Source organism: Salvelinus fontinalis, chromosome 1, assembly GCF_029448725.1.
Source record: "Salvelinus fontinalis isolate EN_2023a chromosome 1, ASM2944872v1, whole genome shotgun sequence".
In the NCBI taxonomy this organism is placed as follows: Eukaryota; Metazoa; Chordata; class Actinopteri; order Salmoniformes; family Salmonidae; genus Salvelinus; species Salvelinus fontinalis.
The window spans coordinates 27,907,757-27,921,218 of record NC_074665.1 but is presented as its reverse complement, the minus strand read 5'-3'; the positions used below and the strand labels follow the sequence as shown (position 1 = coordinate 27,921,218).

The following is a 13,462-nucleotide window of genomic DNA, read 5'->3' as shown; positions in this document are numbered from 1 at the left end:
GAACTCCCATTCAAAATCATGGTCATTTCACATGGGGCACAGCTATACTTAAGAACTAAATTCACAAAAGTAACTTGAAAAAAATAACGTATTTGATCGATTTACTGTTGAAAATAAAATACAATAGTCCAATACCAAAAGAACCATCCTCTATCTGCATTCTTTGGTAGGCATTACATGGAAAGGATTCATTAATAAGTGAACCACCTGTTCTCCACCCCCAGGCCTCCCTCTCATCTCCACCCACAGGTCTAGCCTCTTACCTTCAGGGCACAGAATATACACGAGTCCTCCATGCACTTGTGCGTGGTCAGCTGCCGGAAGCTCCGCCGAAAGATGTCCAGGTGCCACAGGACCTGTGGAAAACGAGAGAAGAAAGAGTGAGACAAAATGACATACAAATGCTCCTCAAGTCGGACCTCACAACTCCGGATTACCTGATTTCTAAATGGAATCTACTGAGTATACAACATAAAGCTGTTATAAAGGAAACGCTACGGGAGCGTGTGACAAACATTTGCTCCTCTGCGTCGCCTGCTGTTGACTTTCCCACCCTCCATAAGTGCCAACGCTTTGCTCCAAAAGTCTAAGCTTTTCACAGATTCAAAACCCTTAGAGGGAGTGTCTATCATGTCTATCTGTGAAAATCTAAAGTTCTCTAAAGCCAGTGGAATTCCCTCGCTAACTCGTACCTGATGCTAAAGGATGTCCCTCCCTGAATTTGAGGTTTGTTACACAACCACAGTGGAGCCCACTGCTGTCCTGTCCAATCCCCTGTTAGCTCTGAGAGCCCACCACTACTGCACTAGCCCAAGCCCGTCCAATAGGAACAAGAGCAGGTCCTGTCCAATCAGATCCCTGATGCCTCCCAGGCTCTTAATCTCCTCAGCAGGGGAGGAATCCTGCACGCCTCACCAGGAGTTACGGGAAGAAGATGAAGAAAGAAAGAGAGAGGGGGGGGGAGCGAGACGGACAGAGAGGGAGCCAGAGAAAGAGTGTATGTGATAGACCGCGGGATAAGGGAGAGAAGGTGGAATAGAGAGAGAGAGAGAGAGAGAGAGAGAGAGAGAGAGAGAGAGAGAGAGAGAGAGAGAGAGAGTGTGAGAGAGAGAGAGAGAGAGTGTGTGAGAGAGAGAGAGCACCAGTCCCATCACTTTGAGGAATGTACGCTTGCCCAGGTCGGGCTGAGATGCTGGGTGTCAGCGGAACAAACGCGGCCCTTGCAGTTTCCCGTCGGGAGGCTCCCTGGCATACCATCTTCCATCTGGCACCCTGCCTGAGCAGCCCAAGGGGAACGGGAGTCCAGGGCCCACCCCCACCTGTTCAGTGTCTAACTCGGCCTCACAGCGCCCACGCCATGGTCCTGCTGACACGTCCACACACCACCGAGCTGAATTATAGACAGGCCTGTCAGTCTCTATTAACCTAAACTTCCTTCTTCTCTCTCTGTTCCCCCTGTCCCAGACACTACCTATTTGCAGTATCCCTTTACCTAAAAATGCCTCTCATCTACTCACCTATCATTCCACCAAACAATGCTTGACAATCTTCCCACCAATCACGATCCACCCAAAATAATCACCCTATACAGTACAGTACTTCAATAGTTTCTACAGTGGTGGAACAGCTATCTAAACATTTCCATAAGAATTTCAAACTGAAACACTGTTTCAATCAATTGAAACATCAATCATGATCCACCCAATTGTCACCCTATACTGTGCACCAATACATTTCTGTGATAGAAACAGCTATCCAAACTTTCCCATAAGTATTGAAACTAAAACATGGCTTCAATTTAAACTCAAACAATATTAGTAGAGATATAGTGAGTGTGGTCAGGCATGTGTAATGTCTCAGCGAGCAGCAAGTCTGGAGCATCTGTTTCAGCACTAGTACGCAGCGAAGCAGGTTAATAGCAATCAACAGCATTGATCGTGACAGGCTCCAAAGGTCAATAAAACTGACCTCTAACAGTTTCTGCAAGGCAAAGGACTCCTCCAGGATTACTCCAGCACAGTGAGAACCAATGACTCTTACCGGTGTATGCCTCCTCGGGCATGAACATACAATCTGTCAAAGTGTGTGCTAAAACCCTATCATGGTCACAACATTTTAAAGGACTTTCGTTTTTTACAGCTGGTGTAGAAGATGGTTGCCGGGAGAAGTAGTAAAAAGTGCTCAGGCGGTTTGAAGACAATGTTGTGACTGCTGCCGGTGACATAAGAAGTACAAAAGCTGTGAGGTTGAACTATAAAACGAATAGATGTTGATTCACAATTAACAACAATTGATTCACAATTGACCAACAATTGATTCACAATTGACCAACAATTGATTCACAATTACCAACAACAATCACAACCTGATTGTAAAAAGACAATGTGTCAAATACATGATTTAAGTGGCCCAAAACGTTTTTTTTTTTACTGGCCTATAAATTCAGATTGATTATTAGGCTACATTCCCAAAATGGTAACCTTCCAGAGCTTTGTCACTATGGACATCAAAACATTTTGGCCGGGGGTTGGAAATACCTGAATTTAGATCAAAACATCCCAAAGAGAGGAGGATGCTATCTTGAGACGAATTGTAAGTTGAGAAGTTGCTAGTAATGCTCCTCATCACAGCCATAAGGAGGCTGTCAGCCACACACACACACACACATTAAAACCTCCAGATTTCAAAAAGTCCTGACTGAGGGAGAAAGAAGCCAGAGGTTTCATAACACCAGACGATCTGCACTGCAGCAGCTTTACAGAAGGTGAAAAGGATGCCTCAACACCTGGATCAGGGGTAAATCCATTATGTTGAGACCGAGATTGTTTTAGTCGAGCAGTAACAAATATATACAGTTGAAGTTGGAAGTTACATACACTTAGGTTGGAGTCATTAAAACTCGTTTTTCAACCACTCCACAAATGTCTTGTTAACAAACTATAGTTTTGGTAAGTCAGTTAGGACATCTACCTTGTGCATGACACAAGTCATTTTTCCATCAATTGTTTACAGACAGATTATTTCACTTATAATTCACTGTATCACAATTCCAGTGGGTCAGAAGTTTACATACACTAAGTTGACTGTGCCCTTATTAAACAGCTTAGAAAATACCATAAAATGATGTCATGGCTTTAGAAGCTTCTGATAGGCTAATTGACATCATTTGAGTCAATGGGAGGTGTACCTGTGGATGTATTTCAAGGCCTACCTTCAAACTCAGTGCCTCTTTGCTTGACATAGGAAAATCATAGGAAATTCAAAATAAATCAGCCAAGACCCCAGAAAACAAATTGTAGACCTCCACAAGTCCGGTTCATCCTTGGGAGCAATTTCCAAATGCCTGAAAGTACCACGTTCATCTGTACAAACAATAGTACGCAAGTACAGTGGGGCAAAAAAGTATTTAGTCAGCCACCAATTGTGCAAGTTCTCCCACTTAAAAAGATGAGAGAGGCCTGTAATTTTCATCATAGGTACACTTCAACTATGACAGACAAAATGAGAAAAAAAATCCAGAAAATCACATTGTAGGATTTTTTATGAATTTATTTGCAAATTATGGTGGAAAATAAGTATTTGGTCACCTACAAACGAGCAAGATTTCTGGCTCTCACAGACCTGTAACTTCTTCTTTAAGAGGCTCCTCTGTCCTCCACTCGTTACCTGTATTAATGGCACCTGTTTGAACTTGTTATCAGTATAAAAGACACCTGTCCACAACCTCAAACAGTCACACTCCAAACTCCATTATGGCCAAGACCAAAGAGCTGTCAAAGGACACCAGAAACAAAATTGTAGACCTGCACCAGGCTGGGAAGACTGAATCTGCAAGACGTGTCCCCCTGCTTAAGCCAGTACATGTACAGGCCCGTCTGAAGTTTGCTAGAGAGCATTTGGATGATCCAGAAGAAGATTGGGAGAATGTCATATGGTCAGATGAAACCAAAATATAACTTTTTGGTAAAAACTCAACTCGTCGTGTTTGGAGGACAAAGAATGCTGAGTTGCATCCAAAGAACACCATACCTACAGTGAAGCATGGGGGTGGAAACATCATGCTTTGGGGCTGTTTTTCTGCAAAGGGACCAGGACGACTGATCCGTGTAAAGGACAGAATGAATGGGGCCATGTATCGTGAGATTTTGAGTGAAAACCTCCTTCCATCAGCAAGGGCATTGAAGATGAAACGTGGCTGGGTCTTTCAGCATGACAATGATCCCAAACACACCGCCCGGGCAACGAAGGAGTGGCTTCGTAAGAAGCATTTCAAGGTCCTGGAGTGGCCTAGCCAGTCTCCAGATCTCAACCCCATAGAAAATCTTTGGAGGGAGTTGAAAGTCCGTGTTGCCCAGCAACAGCCCCAAAACATCACTGCTCTAGAGGAGATCTGCATGGAGGAATGGGCCAAAATACCAGCAACAGTGTGTGAAAACCTTGTGAAGACTTACAGAAAACGTTTGACCTCTGTCATTTTCTAACAAAGGGTATATAACAAAATATTGAGACAAACTTTTGTTATTGACCAAATACTTATTTTCCACCATAATTTGCAAATAAATTCATAAAAAAATCCTACAATGTGATTTTCTGGATGTGTACCTATGATGAAAATTACAGGCCTCTCTCATCTTTTTAAGTGGGAGAACTTGCACAATTGGTGGCTGACTAAATACTTTTTTGCCCCACTGCATAAACACATGGGATCATGCATGGAAGGAGACCATTCAGGAAGGAGATGTGTTCTGTCTCCTAAAGATGTAAGTACTTTGGAGCGAAAAGTGCAAATCAATCCCAGAACAACAGCAAAGGACCTTGTGAAGATGCTGGAGGAAACAGGTACAAAAGTATCTATATCCACAGTAAAACGAGTCCTATATCAACATAACCTGAAAGGCCGCTCAGAAAGTAAGAAGCCACTGCTCCAAAACCACCATAAAAAAGCCAGACTACGGTTTGCAACTGCACATGGGGACAAAGATCGTACTTTTTGGAGTAATGTCATCTAGTCTGATGAAACAAAAATAGAACTGTTTGGCCATAATGACCATTGTTATGTTTGGAGGAAAAAGGGGGAGGCTTGCAAGCCGAAGAACACCATCCCAACCGTGAAGCACAGGGGTGGCAACATCATGTTGTGGGGGTGCTTTGCTGCAGGAGGGACTGGTGCACTTCACAAAATAGATGGCATCATTAGAATGGAAAATATTGAAGCAACGTCTCAAGATATCAATCAGGAAGTTAAAGCTTGGTCGCAAATGGGTCTTCCAAATGGACAATGACCCTAAGCATACTTCCAAAGTTGTGGCAAAACGGCTTAAGGACAACAAAGTCAAGGTAATGGATTGGCCATCACAAAGCCCTGACCTCAATCCCACAGAAAATGTGTGGGCAGAGCTGAAAAAGCGTGTGTGAGCAAGGAGGCTTACAAACCTGACTCAGTTGCACCAGCTCTGTCAGGAGGAATGGGCCAATATTCACCAAGTTTATTGTGGGAAGCTTGTGGAAGGCTACCCAAAACGTTTGATCCAAGTTAAACAATTTAAAGGCAATGCTACCAAATACTAATTGAGTGTATGTAAACTTCTGACCCACTGGGAATGTGATGTGAGAAAAAATCCTTCTCTCTACTATTATTCTGACATTTCACATTGTTAAAATGAAGTGGTGATGCTAACTGACCTAAGACAGGGAATTTTTACTAGGATTAAATGTCATGAATTGTGAAAAACTGAGTTTAAATGTATTTGGCTAATGTGTATGTAAACTTCTGACTTCAACTGTATACACTATCGTTGAAAAGTTTGGGGTCACTTAGAAATGTCCTTGTTTAAGAAAGAAAAGCAACAATTTTGTCCATTAAAATAACATCAAATTGATCAGAAATACATTGTAGACATTGTTAATGTTGTAAATGACTATTGTAGCTAGAAACTGCAAAAATAATTATGGAATATCTACATGGGCGTACAGAGGTCCATTATCAGCAACCATCACTCCTGTGTTACAAGGGCACGTTGTGTTAGCTAATCCAAGTTTATCATTTTAAAAGGCTAATTGATTATTAGAAAAACCTTTTGGAATTATGTTAGCACAGCTGAAAACTGTTGTTCTGATTAAAGAAGCAATAAAACTGTCATTCTTTAGACTAGTTGAGTATTTGGAGCATCAGCATTTGTGGGTTCGATTACAGGCTCAAAATGGCCAGAAACAAAGACCTTTCTTCTGAAACTCGTCAGTCTGTTCTTCTTCTGAGAAATGAATGCTATTCCATGTGAGAAATTGCCAAGAAACTGAAGATCTGGTACAACGCTGTGTACTACTCCCTTCACAGAACAGTGCAAACTGGCTCTAACCAGAATAGAAAGAGGAGTAAGAGGCCCCGGTGCACAACTGAGCAAGAGGACAAGTACATTAGTTTGAGAAACAGACGCTTCACAAATCCTCAACTGGCAGCTTCATTAACTTCTTTATGATAGGGGGCAGCATTTTCACTTTTGGATGAATTGCGTGCCCATAGTGGACTGCCTCCTACTCTGTCCCAGATGCTAATATATGCATATTATTATTAAAATTGGATATAAAACACTCTGAAGTTTCTAAAACTGTTTGAATGATCTATGTGAGTATTACAGAACTCATATGGCAGGCAAAAACCTGAGAAAAAATCCAAACAGGAAGTGAGAATTCTGAGACTGGTTAATGTTCAACTCATTGCCGATTCAATTCCGTGGAATGAACGTGGAATAAACGTGGAATGAAGCCTCTAGTGTGATGTGGGGCCGGATGGGAGGTGTTTCAGTCATTGGTCTGGCATTCTGCCAGTTCCTGGTCACGCGCTTTCCTCATGATATCGCCTTGCGTTCCATAACTTCTACAGACATGAAGGAATGCTCCGTTTGGAACGTTATTGGATATACATGATAACAACATCCTGAAGATTGATTCTCTACTTAGTTTGACCAGTTTATTCGACCTGTTATATAACTTTTTGAAGTTTTCGTCAGAGTTCGCCTGCATCTGTGCGAGTGTTTGGACATGTGCACTAAACATGCTAGCAAAAGTAGCTACTTAGACATAAGTCGAACAAAACAACGATTTATTGTGGAACTAGGATTCCTGGGAGTGCATTCTGATGAAGATGATCAAATGTAAGGGAATATTTATGATGTAATTTCGTATTTCTGTTGACTCCAACATGGCGGAGAAATGTTGTTATTTTTGAGCGCCGTCTCAGATTAAATCTTGCATGGTGTTTTTTTTTTTATCTGACACAGCGGTTGCATTAAGAACAAGTGTATCTTTAATTATATGTAAAACATGTATCTTTCATCAAAGTTTATGATGAGTATTTCTGTTATTTGACGTGGCTCTCTGCAATTTCTCAGGATATTTTGGAGGCATTTCTGAACATGGCGCCAATGTAAACCGAGATTTGTGGATATAAATATGCACATTATCGAACAAAACATAAATGTATTGTGTAACATGATGTCCTATGAGTGTCATCTGATGAAGATCATCAAAGGTTAGTGATTAATTTTATCTCTATTTCTGCTTTTTTTGACTACTATCTTTTGCTGGGAAAATGGCTGTGATTTTCTGTGGCTATGTACTGAGCTAACATAATCGTTTGGTGTGCTTTCGCGTTAATCCTTTTTGAAATCATGTTGGCTGGATTCACAACATGTGTAGCTTTAATTTGGTGTATTTCATGTGTGATTTCATGAAAGATTGATTTTTATAGTAATATATTTGAATTTGGCGCGCTACATTTTATCTGGCTTTTGGCCAAGTGGGACGCTACTCCGGGATGCTGGCCTTCTAGGCAGAGTTCATCTGTCCAGTGTCTGTGTTCTTTTGCCCCTCTTAATCTTTTATTTTTATTGGCCAGTCTGAGATTTGGCTTTTTCTTTGCAACTCTGCTTAGAAGGCCAGGATCCCGGAGTCGCCTCTTCACTGTTGACGTTGAGACTGGTGTTTTGCGGGTACTATTTAATGAAGCTGCCAGTTGAGGACTTGTGAGGCGTCTGAGGTCAAATCTAGCTCGGTATCACATCGGAATGCACCTCCCAAATTTTTTAACAATGCTGAGGGCTCTGTGTAGCTCCGCATTGACATGATTGGTTGACAGTACGTGGGGGCGGTACATCCTGTATAAACACAAACTCACTTCCTTGACAACATCTATGCATTGCTCTGTGAAGTGCAAGAAGTATGAATGCCCTCACTTCTGCTGAGGCCACATCACCGTAAATACTGCATGGCCAATGCAGACTTCAGATTGACCAGATGCACAATGCACTTCTCTCTCCAAAATGCGCTCTCTCCCACCAATTTGTGCACATACATTGTTTCATAACTTCATTGTGTGAATTGTTTGCCTTTGAATGTTAGTGTCTATCAATTCCACATTACATATATCACCAGTAGTACATTTACTGTTAATTCCTATAATTTCTAATCTACAATGTTTGTTACTTTGGTTACGGTCATTTCTTTTAAATCAAATCAAATTGTATTGTTATATTATTCCAGTCTTCCTGTTCTCATTGTCGGAGTGGACACATTGTTTGCAGAATGCAGAACCTGTGCTACACTTGTGAGAAACAAGTTTTGGTTTATTTAATACCATTTACGAGTCCTGTCAATTTATTCATTGTCTTTTGTTTGGAGCGCTCCTGTCAATGTTGAGTCTATAGGCTACCTGGCCTGCACGCAAATGTAGGCATATCATTGTGCCCATTTGGGGGCCTGATAGTATTTCTGATTGCCTTAACACACCACCAGTGATGACCTGTGGAGCTTCTCAAAGTAATCTTTTCTTCACCTCAAACAGCAAGCAAACAGTATATTTTTACATCCATTGAGAATTACAATAGTTCCTCAATGTATTTGAAAAATCATTCCAGCTCTCTCCCTTTCGCTAACCACTCAGCATTTAAGGGGAAAATATCATGCTCTGATCCAGTGGAAACATCATAAAATAGGCTTCTTATCAGTGCTTGACTTGGACTGAAATAGATTGTGGTACTCATTTTGGGTGCTAGTACTCTTTATCACAAGTGATGGCTGGTATGATTGACAGATTGAAGGCATTATCAGGGACAGGGTCACGCAGAGTGGCAACCCAGCAGGGAGGGCTTATAAATAAACGGATCATACATTCCAACAATTCTGGAAAAATAACTGAAGGTCCGGGGTATTTCACACACACAGTACCATTTCTAGTTTTTAATGTTGCTTATGTTTGTAATGTTTTGTGCAACGCTAGAATGTTCTGGCATATACATTTATGGGTAGTACTTTTTATGTCTATCTGATGGACATTGAACCCCAACTCACAGCTCTTTTAGTCTAGGTGGACCTGAATGCCAAAATATTCATGAGATAGAGGTGCTCAAAGTTGACCCATTTTGCATAACCCACCATACTCTGAGACATCCATGTCTCCATCACTGGAAAAGATAAACAGTTGAGTTTAATATCATTTAAAGGCTTACAAACAGGGTTGTCAACCTATTTAATAATTTCTTGAAATCAAGTTTAAAAAAAAATTAAGTTGTGTTTTTCAACCTTTAGCGTCAACTATCTAAAAATGTGTTGTGTTGTGCCCGTCATCAATTGAAAGACAACATGCTTTTGAATACAGGGTGGGTAGAAATTGAAATCATAAAATGGACCTATCCCTTCAGACCACTACAATTTAGATGGTACGCCGTTTAAATTGAATTGACATTTTTACTTTTTCTAATTACTTTCACAAAGATGTGTAAATTCTATTATCTGTATTTCTATGATTTCAATAGGTTTCCTATGGAGGATTGACAGTATAATTTAAAACAGATATTGCCATTCAAGTAAACATTCTCTGATGTGTGGACCTCCAACCATCTTTGTGGTATCATTTAACAGTCATAATGTCCATTTGATTCCCATTTTAGTACATTCATCAGCCAAAACATGAACCCCACCCTGTATTCAGGAGCATGTTGTGACTCAACCGATGGCGGGCACAACACAGAATTTTTAGGGCTGTCCCCAAATAAAAAAAATCTTGGTTGATTGTAAGTTGTCTGTTCTTTCAACCAATCGATTGCTGGAAATGTTTTAACGTGTATTTTTCCATTTATAGAGAAATGTGTTTTAATAAAATTAACTATGTGCATTGAGTTTGTCTGATGCTTTAAGCTTACGGTTTGATGCCTCAAGAGGGTGCCAGAGATCTAGATAACCAGAAGAAAATAAACTTGACCTGACCCAACTATTCTCCTCCCACTTCTGCTGGCTTTCGCATATTCTGTCATTACTGTCCTGAAGTTACTGGTACTAAATACATATCCTATAAATGACATTGGCTACACATGGCCTGTCTGCAACTATTAACTTGGGTCCGGCCCAAAGCTTGTGCTAGCGAACTTGCAACATTGTATAAAACATTCTGGGCTCTCAGTTTCCAGCGCCAGTGAGCTCAGGGTAGACACAGCTGTAGGCTATTTGCGCAAGGGATAAGAAGCAGTGCTTGACTTGGGCAGGAGCTCACTGGAGTTGAGTACCGGCACCTCAAATGTTTTACTGCTTGAGCTCTTGTTCCTCTTATAGAGTATTAGCTCAAAAGTATTGTGGAGCTCCTGCTCATAAATATAAAAAAGGGTTCCAAGGAACTGATCCAAGAGCGAGAGGCAGGAAAGCATGATGAAAGGCAGAGATAAGCTGACTGGAAGAGAAGGGAATCGATGATATAACAAAATGAGCACAATTCCAGCCTTAATGCTGCCATGATGACAGCACTCAAGGCAGGATTAGGGCAATTCCACGATAACGGAATTACGCTGAGACTCAGATTTTTCACTTTAAAATATATATGCCAAACAAAAAAACATTGATTTCTAAGTTTAACAAACCATAGACACCTTGAGTTTGAAAAAATCTATTTTGGTTATTGAACTACAGTGAGTGAAGTGGACTTACACCCAATAACAGAATTACGGTAACAGAATTACATCAAGGGTCCCTGGTCTGTACTACATCATCATTATGGATATGAATGTCATTTTCTTCATGGTGATGTATCCTGAATTGGTACACAAAGGTAGAAATGCGCAATATCATTATTTGCACGTATGGCTATTATTCTATACACTGGCCAGACCAAATCTGAACCAATCATCGACGTCTATGTTTCACAAGTTTGGACATCACAGTACAGAACAGTAGAGCACAGCACATCACAGAAGAGTACAGTGTAGTACATTATACTGTACTCTACTCTAGTGTGCTCTACTGTACTGAACTCTAATTTACTCTAATGTACTGTACTGAACTATACTCTACTTTTCTTTACTGTACTGTACTCTACGTGCTTCACTGTACTGCACTATGCTGTCCAAACTTGTGAAACATAGACAATGATTGGTTCAGATTTTGTCCAAGGCCGGTCCGAACTGGCTCAAAAATCAACATCTGTGGACGTTGAAATCAAGGCCAGGGCGGACTGACCAAATTCCAACTACTTTTCAACCTCCATGGACGTCCGGTGTTGGTCGGTGCTCAGTGTGTGCGGATGCTGGTTACAGTAAATGGAAAGAGAGGGGGCTAATGGGTGTGTGTCGGTAAGAGCCGAGAGAGGTAACACTAACTGGAGAGAGATAGAAGAGAGAGGAAGAGAGAGAGAGGGGAGGGGTTGTCTAGACTGTTTTCACACTCCCGCTTTGACCACCAGATGACAGAAAGAAAACAGCTATGAGCTGAACATAACAGTATGCAGGTGGAAGGGAGGACAATGGCAGGTGACCCAACTGTGGCTTGTGACTACCATGATTTCCCATTGCAGCCAATTCAATTGAAGTCATTCCGTGACTGATTTTTTCTGTAATTCTGTTACCGATTTGGAACCTGGAAGCAAATAGGATTCTTCAAAGGGACCTCCTATGGGGACGCGGAAGAACCCTTTTGGATTCTATACTGAACAAAAATATAAATGCAGCATGCAACAATTTCAACAATTTTACTGAGTTACAGTTCATATAAGGAAATCAGTCAATTGAAATAAATTCATTAGGCCCTAATCTATGGATTCCACATGACTGGGCAGGGATGCAGCTATGGGTGGGCCTGGGAGGGCATAGGCCCACCCACTTGGGAGCAAGGGGAGCCAGACGCAGCCAATCAGAATAATTTTTGATTACAGACAGAAATACTCCTCAGTTTCATCAGCTGTCCGGGTGGCTGGTCTCAGTCGATCCCGCAGGTGCAGAAGCCGGATGTGGAGGTCCTGGGCTGGCGTGGTTACACGTGGTCTGCGGTTATGAGGCCGGTTGGACGCACTGCCAAATTCTCTAAAACGACGTTGGAGATGGCTTATGGTAGAGAATTTAACATTCAATTCTCTGGCAGCAACTTTGGTAGACATTCCTGCAGTCAGCATGTCAATTGCACGCTCCCTCAAAACTTCAGACATCTGTGGCACTGTGTTGTGTGACAAAACTGCATATTTTAGAGTGGCTTTTTATTGTCCCCAGCACAAGGTGCACCATTGTAATGATCATGCTGTTTAATCAGCTTCTTGATATGCCACACCTGTCAGGTAGATGGATTATCATGGAGAAATGCTCACTAACAGGGATGTAAACAAATGTGTGCACAGAATATGAGAGAAATAAGCTTTTTGTGCATATGGAACATTTCTGGGATCTTTTATTTCAGCTCGTGTCACATGGGTCAAACACTTTACATGTTGCGTTTATATTTTGGACAACACCTTTTTTTTAAAGAGTGTACCTAAACTTGTTACTTTTGTGAACTTTCATTATCCTCCCTCATGAGGGAGATAAATTAGAAAATATCTTAAAGATTGTCACGGATTCCTCTGGAACTTTCATTGCGCACACCTGGCCCCTATTCCCACTGATTGTATTTGTATATATGTTCCCTTTGGTGCGGTCGATTGTTGTTACAATGTCCGTTGGTGCGTGTGAGTACCTGTGCTGTGTGTTTTGGGCTTTCGTGCCATTGTGGATTGCGCAGATGATTACGGGTCCCGTCCCGTGTGTTAATCATTGTGCGCGTGTGTATTTATTCAAGGTACTCCTCGCTCTTTTGTTTGGGTTTCAACCCTGTGTTTTTGTTACGTGTTTGTTTGGTCTTCATCCCCGTGCCCTTACACGGCACGCCGTAATTTGGGGTATAATAAAATAAACCTATTCGCATTCCTGCCCCTGTCTCCCGAATCATTGTTACCAACGTGACAAAGATATGTGGGTCTTTGGTAATGGCATTACAAGGCAATGTTTTGTAAACTTACAGAAGGCAAATAATTGATCCAAAACTAAATATAAGTGTTGATATTAGTTAGCAGTGGTCTTTACTTCAACATTACTGTGTTTTGATATATTTATAATACCTTTTAAGACTTATTCTGGTCGATGTTTTCTAAGACCCCTTTTCTATCTTTTTGACCACA

At 41.3% G+C, this 13,462-nt stretch overlaps 1 protein-coding gene across 1 annotated transcript in view; it reads right to left on the bottom strand.

The window, feature by feature from the left end:
• Window positions 1-13,462, bottom strand: part of LOC129851803 (inactive ubiquitin carboxyl-terminal hydrolase 54-like) — an 85,286-nt gene that overhangs the window by 38,535 nt on the left and 33,289 nt on the right. Inside the window, exon 3 of the mRNA XM_055918225.1 lies at window positions 264-356. Within this exon, the coding sequence (XP_055774200.1) occupies window positions 264-356 (93 nt within the window). The remainder of the gene's footprint in view (window positions 1-263; window positions 357-13,462) is intronic.